The sequence below is a fragment of the Oncorhynchus keta genome, chromosome 2, assembly GCF_023373465.1.
Source record: "Oncorhynchus keta strain PuntledgeMale-10-30-2019 chromosome 2, Oket_V2, whole genome shotgun sequence".
In the NCBI taxonomy this organism is placed as follows: Eukaryota; Metazoa; Chordata; class Actinopteri; order Salmoniformes; family Salmonidae; genus Oncorhynchus; species Oncorhynchus keta.
In genome coordinates, this window is record NC_068422.1 from 5,723,339 (window position 1) to 5,748,312 (window position 24,974).

The window sequence follows — 24,974 nt, forward strand, 5'->3', positions numbered from 1 at the left end:
ATGATGTTACTTAATACACCATTGTGTTACTGCACCATGATGTTACTCACTACACCATGATGTTACTCACTGCACCATGATGTTACTTAATACACCATTGTGTTACTGCACCATGATGTTACTCACTGCACCATGATGTTACTTAATACACCATTGTGTTACTGCACCATGATGTTACTCACTGCACCAGGATGTTACTCACTACACCATGATGTTACTCGCTGCACATTTACATTTACATTTAAGTCATTTAGCAGACGCTCTTATCCAGTGTTACTGCACCATGGTGTTACTCACTGCACCATGATGTTACTTAATGCACCATTGTGTTACTGCACCATGATGTTACTCACTGCACCATGAAGTAACTCATTGCACCATAATGTTACTCGCTGAACCATGATGTTACTCACTGCACCATGATGTTACTCACTGCACCAGGATGTTACTCACTACACCATGATGTTACTCACTGCACCATGATGTTACTTAATACACCATTGTGTTACTACACCAGGATGTTACTCACTGCACCAGGATGTTACTCACTACACCATGATGTTACTCACTACATCAGGATGTTACTCGCTGAACCATGATGTTACTCACTGCACCATGATGTTACTCACTGCACCATGATGTTACTTAATACACCATTGTGTTACTGCACCATGATGTTACTCACTACACCATGATGTTACTCGCTGCACCATTGTGTTACTGCACCATGGTGTTACTCACTGCACCATGATGTTACTTAATGCACCATTGTGTTACTGCACCATGATGTTACTCACTGCACCATGAAGTAACTCACTGCACCATAATGTTACTCGCTGAACCATGATGTTACTCACTGGACCATGATGTTACTCACTGCACCAGGATGTTACTCACTACACCATGATGTTACTCACTGCACCATGATGTTACTTAATACACCATTGTGTTACTGCACCAGGATGTTACTCACTGCACCATGATGTTACTTAATACACCATTGTGTTACTGCACCAGGATGTTACTCACTGCACCAGGATGTTACTCACTACACCAGGATGTTACTCACTACACCATGATGTTACTCACTACATCAGGATGTTACTCGCTGAACCATGATGTTACTCACTACACCATGATGTTACTTAATACACCATTGTGTTACTGCACCATGATGTTACTCACTACACCATGATGTTACTCACCACATCAGGATGTTACTCGCTGAACCATGATGTTACTCACTACACCATGATGTTACTTAATACACCATTGTGTTACTGCACCAGGATGTTACTCACTGCACCAGGATGTTACTCACTACACCATGATGTTACTCACTACATCAGGATGTTACTCGCTGAACCATGATGTTACTCACTGCACCATGATGTTACTTAATACACCATTGTGTTACTGCACCAGGATGTTACTCACTACACCAGGATGTTACTCACTACACCATGATGTTACTCACTACACCAGGATGTTACTCGCTGAACCATGATGTTACTCACTGCACCATGATGTTACTCACTGCACCATGATGTTACTCACTGCACCATGATGTTACTCACTGCACCATGATGTTACTCACTGCACCATGATGTTACTCACTGCACCATGATGTTACTTAATACACCATTGTGTTACTGCACCAGGATGTTACTCACTACACCAGGATGTTACTCACTACACCATGATGTTACTCACTACACCAGGATGTTACTCGCTGAACCATGATGTTACTCACTGCACCATGATGTTACTCACTGCACCATGATGTTACTTAATACACCATTGTGTTACTGCACCATGATGTTACTCACTACACCATGATGTTACTCGCTGCACCATTCATTGTGTTACTGCACCATGGTGTTACTCACTGCACCATGATGTTACTTAATGCACCATTGTGTTACTGCACCATGATGTTACTTAATGCACATTGTGTTACTCACTGCACCATGATGTTACTCACTGCACCATGGTGTTACTCACTGCACCATTGTTTTACTGCACCATGATGTTACTTAATGCACCATTGTGTTACTGCACTATTGTGTTACTCACTGCACCATTGTGTTACTCACTGCACCATGATGTTACTCACTGCACCATTGTGTTACTCACTGCACCATGATGTTACTCACTGCACCATGATGTTACTCACTGCACCATGGTGTTACTCACTGCACCCACTGTGTAACCAGTGAATCAGTTATAATAGAATATCACAAAGGTGTAATCCAGGGCTGTTCAGTGTTGGCCATTGTGCTGGAGGATTGTGCTGGTCTTCAGATACCAACACCAGGGTAAGCCTACACGAAACACAGACTTTATTTTAAGTGTTTCTAAATCACCTATGGGAAAAATGAATGGTGGAAAAACAATTAAAACCATTTACGTTTGACCGCTGTAGGACTCTACTATCACAGATTATTGTGAAATAGACACAAATTACTTGTTCTAAATTCGTGACAGGCACACAAAAAAAATATAATCCTGTACAGTACATGATTTTGTATACAGTGCACTTCAATCCAACCCAGAGGTTTATGTCTGTACACACTAAAACAAGTACAGTCAATCCCAATTCTGGTCATGATGACTTTGATGACACTGAGCATCTAAACTCCCTCAACACTGGAAATCAAATGTGGTGTATGTGTTGTACACCGAGTGTACAAAACAAGAGGAACACCTTCTCTTTCCATGACATAGACTGACCAGGTGAATCCGGGTGAAAGCTATGATCCCTTATTGATGTCACTTGTTAAATCCATTTCAATCAGTGCAGATGAAGGGGAGAAGACATGTTGAAGAAGGATTTTTAAGCCCTGACACAATTGAGAGATGGATTGTGTATGTGTGCCATTCAGAGGGTGAATGAGCATGACAAAAGCTGTAAGTGCTTTTAAATGGGGTGTGGTAGTAGGTGCCAGGCGCACTAGTTTGAATGTGTTAATTAAGAACTGCAATGCTGCTGGGTTTTTTCACACTCAACAGTTTCCTGGATTGACTGTACTTGTTTAAGTGTGGACAGACATAAACCTCTTGATGGACCACATTATCAGCCCTGCATGGTCAAGGAAGCTGAACTGCCCTGCAAGTCTGGGTTGGATTGAAATGCACTGTATACAAAATCATGTACTGTACAGGAAAAGGTTTACTTTTATGTGTGCCTGTCACGAATTTAGAACAAGTCATTTGTGTCAACATGAGCCAGCATTTATGTGGAAGGTATTCGAACACCTTGTAGAGTCCATGCCCTGACGAATTGAGTCTGTTCTGAGGACAAAGGCGGCGCAACTCAATATTAGGAAGGTGTTCCTAATGTTTGGTACATTGTATGTTGTTATGATATGAGGGCACAATACAAGTATCTATTTATATTCACAATTGTTTTTTATCAGATTTACTTTACAATAGCTCAACTACTTTTCCAACAACATTCAAGTATCTTGTGTGAACTGTATGAACAGGTTAAACATATGTCTACACACAATGGTGCTTTTTCAAACAGCCTTGTTATGTCCAAAAAACAGACTCTTGGAGGGATTATAATATTCTCTGTCACCATTCCAAGCTGACCAACAACATGGTATCAGGTCTGTTTTGGGAAGAACTGGCGAGACCGCGGGGAAGAGAGAAAGTGTGGTACGGGGTGAATAATGAAAAAGAGAAGGGTCTTAAGAAATTAATTGAGGCACATTTTAGGTAACCTGCTGGGACTGTACCACTGAATAAGGGGGATTTTTTTCTAAATCCTCAATTTCGGCAAATGTCCTGGCCCTTGGTGCAGGGTAAGTAGTGTGTGCCCTGTTCACTGGCGGAAGGGGCCTCCCTCATTCTGCTGATTGGTGCTTCCCTCCCCTAGGATATTTGAGAGTAGGCAAGCCCCCCCCCCCACCACCACTCCACAGCCCCACAAACCACCATGACACCTTCCTTTCACCTCCCTGTGCCTCAGAGCAGTTCCCTCTTCCCCTGGCTCTCTCACTGAGACAGTTCTCCACATTGCCTGGATTAGAAACACTTTCACTTAGATCTATGTGGTTGCCCGACAGACAAAGAAACACTTGGGGACAGGATTAGTGGGATTAAAAGGGATTCACATATGTCTAGTTCAAGCAATTGGTATTCAAAGCTTTCCATTTCAAATGGCACCAATAGAGAGCAAAGTTCAGCGCTTTTCTTTGCATTGCAGCACCTTTATGTGGGTCGGTTTCTTTTCTATTCCAACAGAGACATGGTGAATACACATTTTCAAAATGTTTATTTGAGGGGGGGTTTATTGCTGTGGAACACCAAGAAGAATATGAGATTGAGTTGTTTTGTGCCTGTACCCCTCCAATTACTGTGCATTCAATTATTCCTCTCCTCCATGACACATGAGTATACCCCTTTGAAGATAGGAATTAGTCTCAATGTTACCGTAAACTCAATACTATGGTTCTCAGTGTTGTCTTGGGATACTTCATCACAGAGTTGGTTTAAATTATATTGAAATGAAGAGTTGCCTTCAGGACTTCAGTCATCTCTCTAATGATTGTATGCAGTACATGTATGGGTTGACCTCCAATGTAATGTGGCTGAAATGATTAACTAAGTGATTATGGCTGGTTTCTACATACACTGTCATTATTCTAGACACTAGCCTTTTCTTGGCAAAGCTTTTCCAACCAAGTTTGCATCAACAAGTTATATAGTTCTATGTCAACATTTCTACAAGATACGATTCACTGATTTGTAAGCACTGCCATACATTCTGGTTGTAGGATATATTCATTTATTTGAAGGATCAAAAGTTAATGGACAACAACGATTGCATTATTCATGACTAGAGGATCTGTGTTATTATTATCATTATTATTATTATTAACATTTTACATCTACGTTTTAAATATATTATTCAGTTCATGTTTTCTGTTTTATGAATTGATCGACGTCCATCACAATATTGCTGATACTCATCACAAATGAAACATTATTATGAGGAGACATTATATTCCCAGAAAGTTATCTGATAAAAGGACTGAGATTCCTTTGTAGACGAATTGAAATGACGTACTTGCAGCAACTAAACAAGCAGCCACATGAAATGGCCTATAGCTAGCCCAATACAACTTTTAAAAAAAAATAGAAAATGTTCTGTATGAATTGAACAGATATTTAATTTAAACTATACACAATTCAAAGTTCGGAATGGTTGCAAGATATGCTATAAAGGCCTACCACATGTTCACATGAGCAATATATCAGTCCCCGCCCGCGCATGAGGCCTTTGCCTTTTGGCAGGCCTTCATTGTAAATAAGAATTTGTTCTTAAACTAATTTTCCTACTTAAATAAAGGTTAAGTAAAAATAAAATAAATAAAAATAATACATATTTAGGCCTAATGTAATATCAGTAGGCTATGCACACGTAGAGTACAGGCCTACTAAAACCAACCAACTAAAAAAAAACGGGTTGCGATGCTATATTTGGACAATTCATCTTCAAGTCGGTTTGGTTTCTATTCTGGAGGTGGTCTAATTTAACCTCCAAATGTAGTAAGCCCCGTAATGAGATTTTTAGGGGTTAAAAGGGTAGGCCTACGTCTATATTTGTAGCAACAAGAATGAAAGCAGTAACTACAGACTAATGATATAACATTGCTAATAATATTAATAATAGTTGTGGTTGTCATAATCAATTCAAACATATTTTCAACATAAAATAAAATCCTCTATTTAATAAAACATTTCACTTCGTCTATTTGTGTGAAAAATGTGTATAACTAAATGGAAACCACATGTAGTCTTTGATTGGAGTTTCATAGCCTATTCTGTTGCAGTCGTGCATCATGCGTCCCGGCCCATTCCAGTTCCAGCTTGGCCTCTGATCGGGATTACTATTTTGGGCTGTCATACGTGGCCTATAATTGTGATGGTAAAATAAATTCCTATCCAATCTGAATGTCATGTTATGGCAGGTGTGTACTTAAGGTGGAAGGACATTGAATAACACTATAATCAGCAGAGAACATGTTATGTGGATTCCTGCATGGCTGAGAACAGTGAGAGACGCCAAACGTGTCATTATTGCTATAGTGACAGCATCCTATATACTATTTGATCTAATTGATGTAAAAAATAGTGTGAGAGGCTACCTTATTTTGCTTTTATCAAATTCTAAAACAATTATATTTTCACGAAGTTCAGGTTAATTGCTGATTAAGCTGAAACGCCATGAGGCTGAGTAGACTTTGAATCGATTTTTTATTAGTTAGCTACATAAAGGTTAAATAAATAATAATTAAAAAAATACATATATTCTTATTATGCTATTAATATGGTATTATGGAATTTATAATATTCTGCTGCTCATGCACAAAGATCACGCTGGTTGCGCGTCCCTCATTGATAGTCTACCCTAAACGGCAGCTAAAACTCATCAATGTTATTCCCCCTCTCGAAAGCACGACAAAGTTAAATTGTGGATGGTCTGCAAATTAACATTTTCTAGCGAAGCAGATAAGATTGTAGCCGATCTCATACACGCAATCACTAAAACACGATGCATGACTAGGTTACACCGCTTTATGTTTTCCAAAATTTGAGTGATAAACAGTTTTAATAAAAGCCTTACAGAAATACATTACAAAGTGAAGCTGATGAAACAATAATTTCAGACTAACCCGTTATTATTTCTAGAAAGCAGCAGAGTGTTTTGAAATGGTCTTGGTTTCAAATTATCCAGGCTTGAAGTGTTCCCCCCGCGGTGGCATTAGAATGAATAGGAATAGATGTCCCTTTGGTCAATGGGACAGTCAAAGCACACCGCCCTGTATAATGGGCACGTCATCCTAACAAGACCTTTATTATCAATAGGAGGGTTCCTTTTGTTCCCCTTCTCAACCGCACTATAAATACTCGGAGCAGTCTTTTACCCCACCACAGAGCAAGAAGAGGTGCACCCGCGGGATAAGATTACGCGCAGTTATCCGGCCAACAAGCCCAGTGCGTCCATTCATGCCCTCATAGACCTCCATCCCAAAAAAAGGACCAAACTCAAACGACAGAAGCAGGTGATCGAGTGTGATTTAAAAAATAGAGGCAGAGACAGAGGGAAGCAGCGACCTCCTACCCAATCCGAGCTAATAAAATGCATTCTGACTCCAGCTCGAGCAGATCTTCCTCACCAGACATGGATGGAATGTATCTCCGAGACCACCTCAATTCAGTGTCCTCAACGCAGAACGAACTCCTCCAGAAGATGACGAGCGAGCATCTTTCCAGGCACGGGGAAAATACGTCATCTGGCGGGAGCAAGTACAAACTCAAGAAGCAGGTGACCGATCAAGAGATTCAGCATCTGAGGCTGAAAATCAACGGACGGGAGCGCAAGAGGATGCACGACTTGAACCTGGCGATGGACGGCCTCCGGGAAGTTATGCCTTACGCACACGGTCCGTCTGTAAGAAAGCTGTCGAAGATTGCCACTCTCCTGCTTGCCAGAAACTACATCCTGATGCTCAACAGCTCCATGGACGAGATGAAAAGGCTGGTTGGAGAAATCTACGGCGGACATCATTCTGCGTTCCACTGCGGGACAGTGAGCGGCCACTCTGGCAACCCGGCGCTTCAGGTGCATCCGCTGCTCGGGAGCGCGCTGTCCTCGTCCACATCCTCTACCCTCACCACCACCTTACCTGGACTTACCTCCATCCGAGCGCCTCACTCCTTAATGAAGAGTGCCCCTGCACACCCTCTTCAGCTCGGCAGCGGCTTCCAACACTGGGCAGGTTTACCATGCCCGTGCCCCATATGCCAAGTACCTCCACCCCCTCATATTCCTATCAGTTCAGCGGGACTGACGAGACTTGCAAGCGGAAACAAGGATGTGATAAAGTAATTCGGGACATTCGATTCAGAATGGTGTCAAGATGTACAGTACAGTAAATTATGAATTGGACATGAAGAATTGACCTCCATGCATGCATTGTATGTATGTTTATTTGTTTTGCGTATGAGAACCGTTAATTATTCCTCATTGTAACAAAGACCCTGTGAAAATACTTTTTTCACGGTAAAAATGTAGCTGTTTATTTGGTGTCACCAGAGATGCATTCACGCTATGTAAATATGTTTCTTACAAGACGCTCTGTGAAAAAACCTAAAGCATTAAGCTGGAGATGTCTGAATGTGACCTTATGTTTGGAGAGCATTAAGCTGGAAATGTCTGAATGTGACCTCATGTTTGGAGAGCATTAAGCTGGAGATGTCTGAATGTGACCTCATGTTTGGAGCCCTGAAGCTGATCGTAGCACAAAATACTTGCTCACCCGAAAGGGTGAAAAAAGTTACATGCAAATTTAATGTTTGTTTTGGCATCATTTGTGAAAGTGAAGAATGCCCTTTCCTTGTAACAAGGATGGTGAAATCGCATTCTACAGTGTATGAAAATTGTATGATTTATATATTAAGTTCGGAAAGGTTGAAATAATATGGCTCTTGATGACTCCATAGAATTCTGAAAATACTTTTAGTTTTGCGGTGGCGTTATTGTCCATATGTTGAACTTCTTTTGCATGGCTGCATGATTGTTTTGCTGGAAAGAATGTTTTATGTCCGGAGACCCCGCGTCTTTATTTTTGTATTGATGACTAATGAAATATTTATTATTACCCAGTGTTCCTGGATGTAATGTCAATAAAACGGATATGATGACCCATGTATGCTGCATTGCCTGTCCATACCATGTCAGGATGTATCCAACATAGCCTCAATTAAGGACATTTATTCCTGTCGATTATTTATTCATAGATTTAAAATCTAAATATACGTCTGGCTATTTATTCATAGATTTAAAGCCAAATCTAAATATATGTTGCTTATTTATTCATAGATTTAAAGCAAAGTCTAAATATAGGTTTGGTTATTTATTCATATATTTAAAGCCATGTCTACATATAGGTTTGGTTATTTATTCGTAGATTTAAAGCCATGTCTACATATAGGTTTGGCTATTTATTGGTAGATTTAAAGCCATGTCTACATATAGGTTTGGTTATTTATTGGTAGATTTAAAGCCATGTCTACATATAGGTTTGGTTATTTATTGGTAGATTTAAAGCCATGTCTACATATAGGTTTGGTTATTTATTGGTAGATTTAAAGCCATGTCTACATATAGGTTTGGTTATTTATTGGTAGATTTAAAGCCATGTCTACATATAGGTTTGGCTATTTATTCATAGATTTAAAGCCAAATCTAAATATATGTTGCTTATTTATTCATAGATTTAAAGCAAAGTCTAAATATAGGTTTGGTTATTTATTCATATATTTAAAGCCATGTCTACATATAGGTTTGGTTATTTATTCGTAGATTTAAAGCCATGTCTACATATAGGTTTGGCTATTTATTGGTAGATTTAAAGCCATGTCTACATATAGGTTTGGTTATTTATTGGTAGATTTAAAGCCATGTCTACATATAGGTTTGGTTATTTATTGGTAGATTTAAAGCCATGTCTACATATAGGTTTGGTTATTTATTGGTAGATTTAAAGCCATATCTACATATAGGTTTGGTTATTTATTGGTAGATTTAAAGCCATGTCTACATATAGGTTTGGTTATTTATTGGTAGATTTAAAGCCATGTCTACATATAGGTTTGGCTATTTATTGGTAGATTTAAAGCCATGTCTACATATAGGTTTGGTTATTTATTGGTAGATTTAAAGCCATGTCTACATATAGGTTTGGTTATTTATTGGTAGATTTAAAGCCATGTCTACATATAGGTTTGGTTATTTATTGGTAGATTTAAAGCCATGTCTACATATAGGTTTGGTTATTTATTCGTAGATTTAAAGCCATGTCTACATATAGGTTTGGTTATTTATTGGTAGATTTAAAGCCATGTCTACATATAGGTTTGGTTATTTATTGGTAGATTTAAAGCCATGTCTACATATAGGTTTGGTTATTTATTGGTAGATTTAAAGCCATGTCTACATATAGGTTTGGTTATTTATTGGTAGATTTAAAGCCATGTCTACATATAGGTTTGGTTATTTATTGGTAGATTTAAAGCCATGTCTACATATAGGTTTGGTTATTTATTGGTAGATTTAAAGCCATGTCTACATATAGGTTTGGTTATTTATTGGTAGATTTAAAGCCATATCTACATATAGGTTTGGTTATTTATTGGTAGATTTAAAGCCATGTCTACATATAGGTTTGGTTATTTATTGGTAGATTTAAAGCCATGTCTACATATCGGTTTGGCTATTTATTGGTAGATTTAAAGCCATGTCTACATATAGGTTTGGTTATTTATTGGTAGATTTAAAGCCATGTCTACATATAGGTTTGGCTATTTATTGGTAGATTTAAAGCCATGTCTACATATAGGTTTTGTTATTTATTGGTAGATTTAAAGCCATGTCTACATATAGGTTTGGTTATTTATTGGTAGATTTAAAGCCATGTCTACATATAGGTTTGGCTATTTATTGGTAGATTTAAAGCCATGTCTACATATAGGTTTGGTTATTTATTGGTAGATTTAAAGCCATGTCTACATATAGGTTTGGTTATTTATTGGTAGATTTAAAGCCATGTCTACATATAGGTTTGGTTATTTATTGGTAGATTTAAAGCCATGTCTACATATAGGTTTGGTTATTTATTGGTAGATTTAAAGCCATGTCTACATATAGGTTTGGCTATTTATTGGTAGATTTAAAGCCATGTCTACATATAGGTTTGGTTATTTATTGGTAGATTTAAAGCCATGTCTACATATAGGTTTGGCTATTTATTGGTAGATTTAAAGCCATGTCTACATATAGGTTTGGTTATTTATTGGTAGATTTAAAGCCATGTCTACATATAGGTTTGGTTATTTATTGGTAGATTTAAAGCCATGTCTACATATAGGTTTTGTTATTTATTGGTAGATTTAAAGCCATGTCTACATATAGGTTTGGTTATTTATTGGTAGATTTAAAGCCATGTCTACATATAGGTTTGGTTATTTATTCATATATTTAAAGCCATATCTACATATAGGTTTGGTTATTTATTGGTAGATTTAAAGCCATGTCTACATATAGGTTTGGTTATTTATTGGTAGATTTAAAGCCATGTCTACATATAGGTTTGGTTATTTATTCATATATTTAAAGCCATGTCTACATATAGGTTTGGTTATTTATTGGTAGATTTAAAGCCATGTCTACATATAGGTTTGGTTATTTATTCATATATTTAAAGCCATGTCTACATATAGGTTTGGTTATTTATTGGTAGATTTAAAGCCATGTCTACATATAGGTTTGGTTATTTATTGGTAGATTTAAAGCCATGTCTACATATAGGTTTGGTTATTTATTGGTAGATTTAAAGCCATGTCTACATATAGGTTTGGTTATTTATTCATATATTTAAAGCCATGTCTACATATAGGTTTGGTTATTTATTGGTAGATTTAAAGCCATGTCTACATATAGGTTTGGTTATTTATTGGTAGATTTAAAGCCATGTCTACATATAGGTTTGGTTATTTATTGGTAGATTTAAAGCCATGTCTACATATAGGTTTGGTTATTTATTGGTAGATTTAAAGCCATGTCTACATATAGGTTTGGTTATTTATTGGTAGATTTAAAGCCATGTCTACATATAGGTTTGGTTATTTATTGGTAGATTTAAAGCCATGTCTACATATAGGTTTGGTTATTTATTGGTAGATTTAAAGCCATGTCTACATATAGGTTTGGTTATTTATTGGTAGATTTAAAGCCATGTCTACATATAGGTTTGGTTATTTATTGGTAGATTTAAAGCCATGTCTACATATAGGTTTGGTTATTTATTGGTAGATTTAAAGCCATGTCTACATATAGGTTTGGTTATTTATTGGTAGATTTAAAGCCATGTCTACATATAGGTTTGGTTATTTATTGGTAGATTTAAAGCCATGTCTACATATAGGTTTGGTTATTTATTGGTAGATTTAAAGCCATGTCTACATATAGGTTTGGTTATTTATTAGGTTTGGTTAGATTTAAAGCCATGTCTACATATAGGTTTGGTTATTTATTGGTAGATTTAAAGCCATGTCTACATATAGGTTTGGTTATTTATTGGTAGATTTAAAGCCATGTCTACATATAGGTTTGGTTATTTATTGGTAGATTTAAAGCCATGTCTACATATAGGTTTGGTTATTTATTGGTAGATTTAAAGCCATGTCTACATATAGGTTTGGCTATTTATTCGTAGATTTAAAGCCATGTCTACATATAGGTTTGGTTATTTATTGGTAGATTTAAAGCCATGTCTACATATAGGTTTGGTTATTTATTGGTAGATTTAAAGCCATGTCTACATATAGGTTTGGTTATTTATTCATAGATTTAAAGCCATGTCTACATATAGGTTTGGTTATTTATTCATAGATTTAAAGCCATGTCTACATATAGGTTTGGTTATTTATTGGTAGATTTAAAGCCATGTCTACATATAGGTTTGGTTATTTATTGGTAGATTTAAAGCCATGTCTACATATAGGTTTGGTTATTTATTCATATATTTAAAGCCATGTCTACATATAGGTTTGGTTATTTATTGGTAGATTTAAAGCCATGTCTACATATAGGTTTGGTTATTTATTGGTAGATTTAAAGCCATGTCTACATATAGGTTTGGTTATTTATTGGTAGATTTAAAGCCATGTCTACATATAGGTTTGGCTATTTATTGGTAGATTTAAAGCCATGTCTACATATAGGTTTGGTTATTTATTGGTAGATTTAAAGCCATGTCTACATATAGGTTTGGTTATTTATTGGTAGATTTAAAGCCATGTCTACATATAGGTTTGGTTATTTATTCATAGATTTAAAGCCATGTCTACATATAGGTTTGGTTATTTATTCATAGATTTAAAGCCATGTCTACATATAGGTTTGGTTATTTATTGGTAGATTTAAAGCCATGTCTACATATAGGTTTGGTTATTTATTGGTAGATTTAAAGCCATGTCTACATATAGGTTTGGTTATTTATTCATATATTTAAAGCCATATCTACATATAGGTTTGGCTATTTATTCATAGATTTAAAGCCAAGTCTAAATATAGGTTAGATCTCGTAGCCTATGTAGGCCTTGGGTGATTGGAATCATGCAGTATGTCAATAATGCCTGAATTGTAATGTAACTTTTTGATAATTTTGTAGACTATGTAGACCTAACTTATCTAGACTATATAAAATGTTTGTAGACAGTCTATAGATATTTAAGATCCACATAAGAGGAAGGCCTAATGACCGCTTAACAAAGTAAGATCCTTGCTAACTTTTATTTGTTTCTGTTAATTCATTGTGGTGAGGTGAGAGCAAAGTATTTGTTTTTCAGGTTGGCAATATAATATCCAGTGCAGTTAGTAATGTTTACATGTGGGCCTATTATAATCTGTTGTATGAACGTCCACTACATTTCACAGGTGCAGAAGTAGTTCTGAATACACATTACACCCAATGGGGGTTAGGAGAGATTTGTTGTAGCAACTAACACCAGTAGAAATGTTGGTTATCTGGCAGTATCTGCAGAAAATGTGTGGGCATAGTCCTTGATTGCTTTTGGAGTTTTCTACCATATATATATATATATATATATATATATATATATATATATATATATATATATATATATATATATATATATATATATATATCTAAGATGTAATACTTATCGTAACATAATTAAGAAAAACACAAGCATCTTATTAGACCTGACCAGCATAAATTCATTGATCCCATCAGAATCCACATTTGAGCCATTATTGACATTGATCTATATATACTGTATGTAGCCTACATAGATAAACCAATTTTATAGAATGAATTATACAAAATCCTCATGCATCCTCATGCTCATCCTCATAGTGATTTTTTTGTGTTGACAGAAATGTTAAGAGAGAGCATTGATCTAAATACCAGATAATGAAGAATAATGCACAATAGACCTACGTTTTAGGCTTAACTTTCCCAAAATAATGTCTCCAACTTGTCAACATTAGAATGGCATGTATCCTGAACTAGCCAACACCACCCACATTTCCAACGGTTGATATTAGGGAAAGTATTAATATAACAATAACTCAACAATTTTAGTTCATTTAAGAAAATCACTAAATTTAAAGAAATCCATTAGACATTACTCTATGGATATCCAGTGACTGGGCAAGGGTGCAGCCATGGATGGGCCCCGGGAGGGCATAGACCCACCCACTTGGGAGCCAGGCCCACCCACTGGGGAGCCAGGCCCAGCAAATCAGAAAGAGTTCTTCCCACAAAAGGGCTTAATTACAGACAGAAATACTCCACGGTTTCATTAGCGTCCTGGGTGGCTGGTCTCAGACGATTCGGCAGATGAAGGAGCCGGATGTGGAGGTCCTGAGCTGGTGTGGTTACACGTGGTCTGCGGTTGAGGAGGTCCTGAGCTGGTGTGGTTACACGTGGTCTGCAGTTGAGGAGGTCCTGAGCTGGTGTGGTTACACGTGGTCTGCGGTTGAGGAAGTCCTGAGCTGGTGTGGTTACAAGTGGTCTGCGGTTGAGGAGGTCCTGAGCTGGTGTGGTTACACGTGGTCTGCAGTTGAGGAGGTCCTGAGCTGGTGTGGTTACACGTGGTCTGCGGTTGAGGAGGTCCTGAGCTGGTGTGGTTACACGTGGTCTGCGGTTGAGGAGGTCCTGAGCTGGTGTGGTTACACGTGGTCTGCAGTTGAGGAGGTCCTGAGCTGGTGTGGTTACACGTGGTCTGCGGTTGAGGAGGTCCTGAGCTGGTGTGGTTACACGTGGTCTGCAGTTGAGGAGGTCCTGAGCTGGTGTGGTTACACGTGGTCTGCGGTTGAGGAGGTCCTGAGCTGGTGTGGTTACACATGGTCTGCGGTTGAGAAGGTCCTGAGCTGGTGTGGTTACACGTGGTCTGCGGTTGTGAGGCCAGCTGGATGTACTGCCAAATTCTCTAAAATGAGTGGTCTTTTATTGTCCCCAGCACCAGGTGAACCTGTGTAATGATCATGCTTTTTAATCAGTTTCTTGATATGCCACACCTGTCAGGTGTGCTCACACCTGACATATACTCACACTAACAACATTTTGCACAACATTTGAGAGAAACAAGCATTTTGTGCAAATGGAACATTTCTGGGATATTTTATTTAACCTCTTAAAACATGGGACCAACACTTTACATGTTGAGTTTATATTTTTGTTTAGTAAATGTAAATATATTTAAACGTCCTATAGGCCTACAGATGTAGGATCTTAATTTGAGCCAGTTAGCTACAGCAGGAGAATAATCCTGCAGCAATATGAAATGAGAATTACTAAGTGGAATATAATAAATGGATCTCATTGTTTGGGTTGACACATTTTTTGTTAGGTCAAATCAAGTCTGAATTTTCAAAGTGGAAATGACAAACTTTGGAAGCCTTTTATAAAACTAGAATACACTACAAGTTAGGAATTTCTGCAGTGCAAGAACATTCTCAGTAACCAAAGAGTGATCAAATGAAGATCCTACATCTGTATATTTTAAACAAATACATTAGTAATACGACATATTTCTGATCACACAATGTGCTTAATAAATGATTTCATAATTCGATGGGATGTTATCGAACTGTTGTGTCCTGAAACAAATGCTACATGAACCTCCATGGGATCAGAAAATGCTTTGGCATGTCCCTTGAGTCCTTTCACCGGCGCATTGCAGATCAGATAGTTCTAAACAGATTGTGTTTGTGGAGATTACAAGTGAATTGTTCCTGGGGGAATGGGGAACGAAACACATCAGAAGACTTGTTGGGATTACAGTGTCCTATACGCAAAAGTTTATGCATTCAGTTGCCATTCTTCGAGCATGTAACTGAGCCAGTAAGCCTTTTGTAACCTTGTCATTGGAAAGGCCAAATTCTTTCCTCATAGTGCTGTAGGTTGGGAGAGTGAAAGGGGGAGTTTTTTTATTTTTACATTTTGTCTTAAGGATACAAACAGTTACGGTTAGACTGTCCATGCCAGATGGGGTTTATATCGATGGTTGCAATTTCCCATCAAGAAGAAGCATTCAAATATTTAGTTCTAAAGATTGTGCCAGAGAAGAACGCTGCCTAATTATCATGAAACGTGGTCAATTATCATGCAGTATAAGAACATTGACAGTCCAGTTGTGTGAGAAAAATGTGCCAGCAAAATGTGCTTAAAATGTACTTACCTCTGCACAGGCTGCTTAAAATGGTGATATTAATGATATCCATTGATACTATATGCCTGCTATACTTTTCTAGACATACTTCATGATGTAGTTCATAATATGTGCCGTTCCACCATCATTACTGCACTATAAGTAGTAACATTGCCTGTTCTCCAAATTGTGAGTTCACGTGCATGCACATTTTGTAAATGTTTCCAGAAAATATATTGGACTCATATGGATAATCTGACCATTGTACTGTATATAATAAAGAATTTAATCATGAATACATTTCAAACATATTGCTACGTCCGTCGTTGAATGAATGAGACCAAAGCGCAGCGTGGAAAGTGTTCATGATATTTAATACTGAAACAGTGACAAAAACAACAAAAGATAAAAGAACGTAAAGTTATGCAGGGCTATACAGCTACTGTGCAAAAACAAGATCCAAAAACTCAGGTGGACAACAGGAAGCCGAAGTATGATTCCCAATCAGAGACAACGATAGACAGCTGCCTCTGATTGGGAACCATACAACAAAGAACAAAGAACAACAAAGAAATAGAAAACTAGAATGCCCACCCAAATCACACCCTGACCTAACCAAATAGAGAAATAAACAGGCTCTCTAAGGTCAGGGCGTGACACATATTGTGGGATTACCCTTGAGATGCAACTACCTGGAGTCAACTTTCACTCAGACCCAGATGTGATGTTTAACCCTCAAGCTACCAACATATTTAGATTACCAATAAGAACAAACTGTTGGAAAAAGAAACAATCATGTCAAAATATAAACATATTTCTCATCTTAACATACTTGGACTGTTATCTCAAATAAAATATAACCAGTTAAATTACAGGCAATTTGCTTAAACAACAACATACATCTTCCCTTATGTGTAGTTTTTCTTCAAAATACAATCCACATTAGAACTAAAAAGCTGATTTAATTCATATGATTTGATCGTGGTATAATTTATTTTTCTGAATTTTGAAGAAAATATACATTTTGCCATGTTAATTTTGTAAAAACTACTGCCATATCAAGGGGCAGTACACCAAAAATATACTTAATTTTATTGCGATAAGCAATCCATTTATCCTGAGAGACAATGACCAAAAATATGGCTCAGTTTTCTTTATGTACTTACCCCACAGCAAATCAAATCAAATGTTATTAGTCACATGCGCAGAATACAACAGGTGTAGTAGACCTTACAGTGAAAAGCTTACTTACAAGACCTTAAACAACAATGCAGTTGTAAGAAAATACCTAAAAAAAAGAAAGATATAAAAATAACAAATAATTCAAGCGCAGCAGTAAAACAACAATAGCGGGGCTATATACAGGGGATACCGGTACAGAGTCAATGTGTGGGGGCACCGGTGTCAAGGTAATTGAGGTAATATGTACATGTAGGTAGAGCTATTAAAGTGACTATGCATAAATAATAACAGAGTGTAGCAGCAGCTTGAAGGGGGGGGGGGGCTTTAGTCTGGGTAGCCATTTGATTAGATGTTCAGGAGTTTTATGGCTTGGGAGTAGAAGTTGTTTAGAGGCCTCTTGGACCTAGATTTGGCGCTCCGGTACCACTTGCCATGCGGTTGCAGAGAGAACAGTCTATGACTCGGGTAGCTGGAGTCTTTAACTATTTTTAGGGCCTTCCTCTGACACCGCCTGGTATAGAGGTCCTGGGTGGCAGGAAGCTTGGCCCCGGTGATTTTCTGGGCCGTACCCACTACCCCCTTTAGTGCCTTGCGGTCGGAGGCTGAGCAGTTGTCATACCAGGCAGTGATGCAACCCGTCAGTCAGTATGCTCTCGATGGTCCTCTTCCTGTCCTCTTCACGACTGTCTCTGTGTGCTTGGACCATGTTAGTTTGTTTGTGATGTGGACCCCAAGGAACATGAAGCTCTCAACCTGCTCCACTTCAGCCCTGTCAATGAGAATGGGGGCATGCTCGGTCCTCCTTGTCCTGTAGTCCACAATCATCTCCTTTATCTTGATCACGTCTCTGACCTCCTCCCTATAGGCTGTCTCATCGTTGTTGTTGATCAGACCTACCATTGTGTCATCTGCAAACTTAATGATGGTGCTTTAGCATGGCTGTTAGCGAAACAATGGGAGTGTTAGGGGCTATGGCAGCATGCTTCAAAAAGCATAATCAAATCCTCAAAGTCCCTTCAAACCAAACGTTATAGCAATGTTGTATGTTGCAAATGTAGAACATTGGAGGATATAATAGGAATTCTCAAATTTATATCAAATGTTCAGTAGAACATGTTTTTTTAGCAGAATACACACCAATACAGCCCTATGGGTTTTCAGAGAATACACACCAACACACACTATGGGTTTTCAGAGAATACACACCAACACACACTATGGGTTTTCAGAGAATACACACCAACACACACTATGGGTTTTCAGAGAATACACACCAACACACACTATGGGTTTTCAGAGAATACACACCAACACACACTATGGGTTTTCAGAGAATACACACCAACACACACTATGGGTTTTCAGAGAATACACACCAACACACACTATGGGTTTTCAGAGAATACACACCAACACACACTATGGGTTTTCAGAGAATACACACCAACACACACTATGGGTTTTCAGAGAATACACACCAACACACACTATGGGTTTTCAGAGAATACACACCAACACACACTATGGGTTTTCAGAGAATACACACCAACACACACTATGGGTTTTCAGAGAATACACACCAATACACACTATGGGTTTTCAGAGAATACACACCAACACACACTATGGGTTTTCAGAGAATACACACCAATACACACTATGGGTTTTCAGAGAATACACACCAACACACACTATGGGTTTTCAGAGAATACACACCAATACACACTATGGGTTTTCAGAGAATACACACCAATACACACTATGGGTTTTCAGAGAGTCATGGAAAATTGAAACAATTGAATAAAACACATTTGAGATACAGTATTATAAAAAATATGCCTCTGGGATGAAAATGACCTCAGTCGGTAGTTTGAGGGTTGAGATATAATACTCTTGTCATTTGTTGAGAGTTTGTTTGAGTCTGTTTGAATTTATTTGATTTGACATTTATTCTAACATTGTCTCTGAGATTGTGGAGGTAAACAGTAAGTAATTACGTTGGCCTAATAACCCATGTGGTTGCTAGTGAATTACACATTACTTGGTAGTTTTCTCTCCATGCAACTCCCTTTGTTTCCTTTAATTACAGTTTTGCAGCTAATAAAATCCCTCCCTGCTGGAGATCCATCAGCTGATTGTCATGATGATAACACCTCTGTGAATGAAAGTCATTTTGTTTATAGCAAGTGCTGCTGTGACAGTACAGTGATAGATGGGAATGCTCATGAGGGAGGTGAAGATTCACCGTTTTTCCAACACCATTATTGAATTTCTTTGATTATTTGTTTTTATTTAGACGGCCCAGTACATCACCGGGGCCAAGCTTCCTGCCATCCAGGACCTCTATACCAGGCGGTGTCTGCAGAAGGCCCAATAAATTGGCAAAGACTCCAGCCACCCTAGTCATAGACTGTTCTCTCCGCACGGAAAATGGTACCGGAGCGCCAAGTCTAGGTCCAAAAGGCTTCTTAACAGCTTCTACCTCCAAGCCATAAGACTCCTGAACATCTAATCAATGGCTACCCAGACTATTTGCATTGTCCCCTACCTCCATTTTTACACTGCTGCTTCTCTCTGTTTATTATCCATGCATAATCACTTTACCTCTACCTACATGTACATATTACTTCAATTACCTCGACTAACGTGTGACCCCACATATTGACTCTGTACTGGTACCCCCTGTATATAGCCTCGCTACTGTTATTTTATTGTTGCTCCTTAATGAACTAATTGTTATTATTCTATTTTACGTATTAAAATGTTTTTCTTTTATTAATTTTTTTACTTCAGTTTATTTTAGTAAATACTTTCTCTACACTTTTGGTTGGTTAAGGGTTTGTAAGTAAGCATTTCACTGTAAGGTGTTGTATTCGGCGCATGTGACAAATACAATTTGATTTGATTTGACTATGCAGGTTGGACAACTTTTAGTCACAGTAAAAAAGTAACACAAGAGCTGTATATGAGGCCAGTCGATATTATTTTCTTAGGCCTACCATTCTCTGGCTGACAGAGTGAGAGAGATAGAGAATCACTGCACAACACAAGCTATTCTATTGGTGCTTATTCAGAACCTGATGGATTGAGAGACTAAAAAGTCTTACAACCACATAAGGGTCACTAAAGAACCAATGAGGAGGACTTTCATGCTCCCAAGTAATTTCTTGAATGCTTTAAATCAAAAGACGACATGCTAACTATTCCTCTTCTTTTCAGCAGTGACAAATGTCCAGTCATCTTCAGTGGACACACCTGTTTGCTGGAAACGCTAAACACTAACATGAAACACTTTGAGAGTTGCCTTGTTAAACTCAGATTCCCCTCAAAGATCCCACCCAATAGATATGCATGTTAACAGTGCTGCTGGCTGTGAGCTAAAAGCTCTCTGTCAAAGCAGGGCTTGTGCAGGGCAACACTGTGGCTGCAATTGAAAATACATTTATGTTGAATAAGAGGCATTGGCTGCATCAGAGGAGCTGCTGCTCCTTCAGTTGAATAAGGGGCATTGGCTGCATCAGAGGAGCTGCTGCTCCTTCAGTTGAATAAGGGGCATTGGCTGCATCAGAGGAGCTGCTGCTCCTTCAGTTGAATAAGAGGCATTGGCTGCATCAGAGGAGCTGCTGCTCCTTCAGTTGAATAAGGGGCATTGGCTGCATCAGAGAAGCTGCAGCCCCCTCATGTGAGTAAGGGGCATTGGCTACATCATAGGAGCTGCTGCCCTCTCAGTTGAATGTCTGGGGTCTGCTGTTCATTATGTCTGCCAGTTCCTGTGCGCTCTGGGTCTCTCAGGGGTCTGAATTAGGTAGCAGATGCAGCATCCATTGTCTCTCTGCCCCGGGGGAATGCCCCTGGGCCTGTCATCAGCTGATTTCATAGACATGTAGCCAAAACAGAAAGCAGATTTTCATCATAAATTCATTTTGCCACAGCCATTAGTATCGGAGCTCATTTGCATGTTAATTGTACAGTTAGGGGTAATGTTGACGTTTCCCTTTGTCCAGGTTTGTTTGGAGGGAAAATGGACCTAAGAAATGTGTTCTATGCTTTTTCAATTGTTGGGTTGGTCGTAATATCTTGTTTTCACAATTTAGAGGATTTGTAAAAGGAAAAAATAGTTTCATTGTTTATTTCTGTACATGATCATAGTCTCATATAGTTATTTCTAATTCTCTCAGAGCCTGTCAGCATCAACAATTAACTCATGTAGCTCATCAACAATGTAACTCATGTAGCTCATCAACAATGTAACTCATGTAGCTCATCAACAATGTAACTCATGTAGCTCATCAACAATGTAACTCATGTAGCTCATCAATAATGTAACTCATGTAACTCATCAACAATGTAACTCATGTAACTCATCAACAATGTAACTCATGTAACTCATCAACAATGTAACTCATGTAGCTCATCAACAATGTAACTCATGTAGCTTATCAATAATGTAACTCATGTAACTCATCAACAATGTAACTCATGTAGCTAATCAATAATGTAATACATGTAGCTCATCAACTCATCAACTCGTGTAACTAATGAACAATATAGCTCATGTAGCTCATCAACAATATAACTCATGTAGCTAATCAATAATGTAATACATGTAACTAATCAATAATATAGTACATGTAACTCATCAACAATGTAACTCATGTAACTCATCAATAATGTAACTCATGTAACTCATCAATAATGTAACTCATGTAGCTCATCAACAATGTAACTCATGTAGCTCATCAATAATGTAACTCATGTAGCTCATCAATAATGTAACTCATGTAACTCATCAACAATGTAACTCATGTAGCTCATCAGCAATGTGACTCATGTAGCTCATCAACAATGTAACTCATGTAGCTCCTCAATAATGTAACTCATGTAGCTCATAAATAATGTAACTCATGAACAATATAGCTCATGTAGCTCATCAACAATATAACTCATGTAGCTAATCAATAATGTAATACATGTAACTAATCAATAATATAGTACATGTAACTCATCAACAATGTAACTCATGTAGCTCATCAACAATTTAACTCATGTAGCTCATCAACAATTTAACTCATGTAGCTCATCAACAATGTAACTCATCAACCATGTTACTCATGTAGCTAATCAATCATGTAATACATGTAGCTCATCAACTCATCAACTCGTGTAACTAATCAACAATGTAACTCTACATAAACTACTGCCGTACTGTAGGAGCAGGTGATTTTTACACATAAGCTAATATAGTCATTCTGGGTGTCAGCATCACTTGCATTTATGTGATTTTGGGAGAATTATGTTGATGATAAAAGGTATTGATACATCTGGAATGATTGGTAGCTACCTTCACAGTGAAATAACGTATTATGTCAGATGTCTGAGACTTTTTCAACTGCAAAATTGGGGGATCGTCTCACTCAAGTCCATGGAACCAGTCAACTAGGCATATGCTAAAATAGCAGACTGTTTAAACACATCCAACACAACATCCAAGTCGGCTTTGGTGTCAGTTATGTGTAAATACTGAAGAGAGAGAAGTCAAGCTATCGTTTCTGTGAGCAGTAATGTCCTCCCACAGTGTCTGACAGATGGCGTTCACTAGTTGGCCATAAATGACTGTCACAAAGTGTTTGTCTGTCTGCCAGTAGACTATGGTTAAGGGACTCCCTGGAAGAATGTTACTATCCTGACACCGCTGAAAACAAACTGTCCTTGATTGACAACCACAGAACACCATGGCCCTCGTGCTACCCCAACCTTCTGGCCAGAAAGGCTGACGGAACAGGTGCAGAAAGGAGCGATATATCTGTTTAAATAATAGGCCACCAAATGCTTAAAATGTGCCCTGAATAAAGCCCCTCTCCATGACGATATTGGGGACATCTTGAACCTTAAACAGGATGTCTGTACTGTCTGTGTTTGATAAAAGGAATCAACAGGATGGTCTTTGCTGAGTGATTACCTGTAACTTCCCAAGATGTATTATCCAGATTAGAAATAGAGATTTTCATCTTGTCCTTTTGAGTAAAGGATCCTCTTTCGAATGCAGCTCATTTCCAGGGATCATAGTACACTACTCGACTCATGATCACTTGAGTATCTAGCACCGTTATCAGTAGAGACAATCAAAATAGTTTATTCATGTACAAAACTTTGTTTGTTGAAAGCATATCCTCATTATCACAGTGTTGGACATGAGTGAGACAGATCATTAAGTCTCAGTGATCAATCGTGTGTGTTGAGTGAATCAGAGTAGACAGAAGGCGGAGGGACATTCCCCAGAGAGGAGAGAGGAGGGAGAATGGGGGGGGGTGTTGCCTGTGGGCGGTGGTCTCTGTGCCAGCTCCTAGCTTGGTAGAGGGCACTGTGACTTGGCCCCACTCAGTAGGAGGTTGCTGTGTGACAAAGTGAAACATGGACGTGTGAGGAGCAAGCCAAGAACATAGAAGTTCAACCGATGCTGCAGAGAAAAAGAAGTCCATACATTTTATGGATGTGGGAAAATAGATGCAATTGTTTCAACCTTCCATTTTGAGGGTCCCCTACTAGATCTAGGGTCCAGCATCTCCATAATCCTGAATCTAAGCTTGCTCAGAGCACTGGAAGACTGGGGAATATGACATGCTCAGTGATCCCTCAAATCTCCTACACAAGTCGCTATCATCTATGACAGTGGTTCCCAAACTTTTTATAGGGTTAGGGTTAGGATGAGGTAGGTAGGTAGGTAGATAGATGGACTGTTTACAGATGGGCTATGTACAGGTGCAGTGATCTGTAAGCTGCTCTGACAGCTGGTGCTTAAAGCTATTGAGGGAGATGTGAGTCTCCATGTTCAGAGATTATTTCAATTCGTTCCAGTCATGGGCAGCAGAGAACTGGAAGGAAAGACGACCAAAGGAGGAATTGGCTTTGTGGGTGACCAGTGAGATATATCTGCTGGAGCGCGTGCTACGAGTGGGTGCTGCTATGGTGACCAGTGAGCTGAGATAAGGTGGGGCTTTACCTAGCAGAGACTTGAAGATAACCTGTAACCAGTGGATTTGGCGACGAGTATGAAGCGAAGGACAACCAACGAGAGCGTACAGGTCGCAATGGTGGGTAGTGTATGGGGCTTTGGTGACAATACGGATTGCACTGTGATAGACTGCATCCAGTTTGTTAGGTAGAGTGTTGGAGGCTTTTTTCTAGATGACATCACCAAAGTCGAGGATCGGTAGGATGGTCAGTTTTACGAGGGTATGTTTGGCAGCATGAGTGAAGGATGCTTTCCTGCGGTATAGGAAGCCAATTCTAGATTTAATTTTGGATTGGAGATCCAATTTGAGTCTGGAAGGAGAGTTTACAGTCTAACCAGACACCCAGGTATTTGTAGTTGTCCACGTATTCTAAGTCAGAGCAGTCCAGAGTAGTGATGCTGGACGGGCGGGCAGGTGCGGGCAGTGATCGATTGAATAGCATGCATTTAGTTTTACTTGCGCTTAAGAGCATTTGGAGGCCACGGAAGGAGAGTTGTATGGCATTGAAGCTCGTCTGGAGATTAG

At 38.6% G+C, this 24,974-nt stretch overlaps 2 protein-coding genes across 2 annotated transcripts in view; one reads left to right on the forward strand and one right to left on the reverse strand.

Annotated features, from left to right (window-relative positions):
* Nucleotides 1-24,974, reverse strand: part of LOC118371013 (regulator of G-protein signaling 17-like) — a 373,137-nt gene that overhangs the window by 65,749 nt on the left and 282,414 nt on the right. The window lies entirely within an intron of this gene.
* Nucleotides 7,105-7,903, forward strand: LOC118376196 (oligodendrocyte transcription factor 3-like). Its single transcript, XM_035762881.1, has one exon. It carries the CDS (start codon nucleotides 7,154-7,156, stop codon nucleotides 7,901-7,903), a length of 750 nt encoding a protein of 249 aa, XP_035618774.1. The 5' UTR covers nucleotides 7,105-7,153.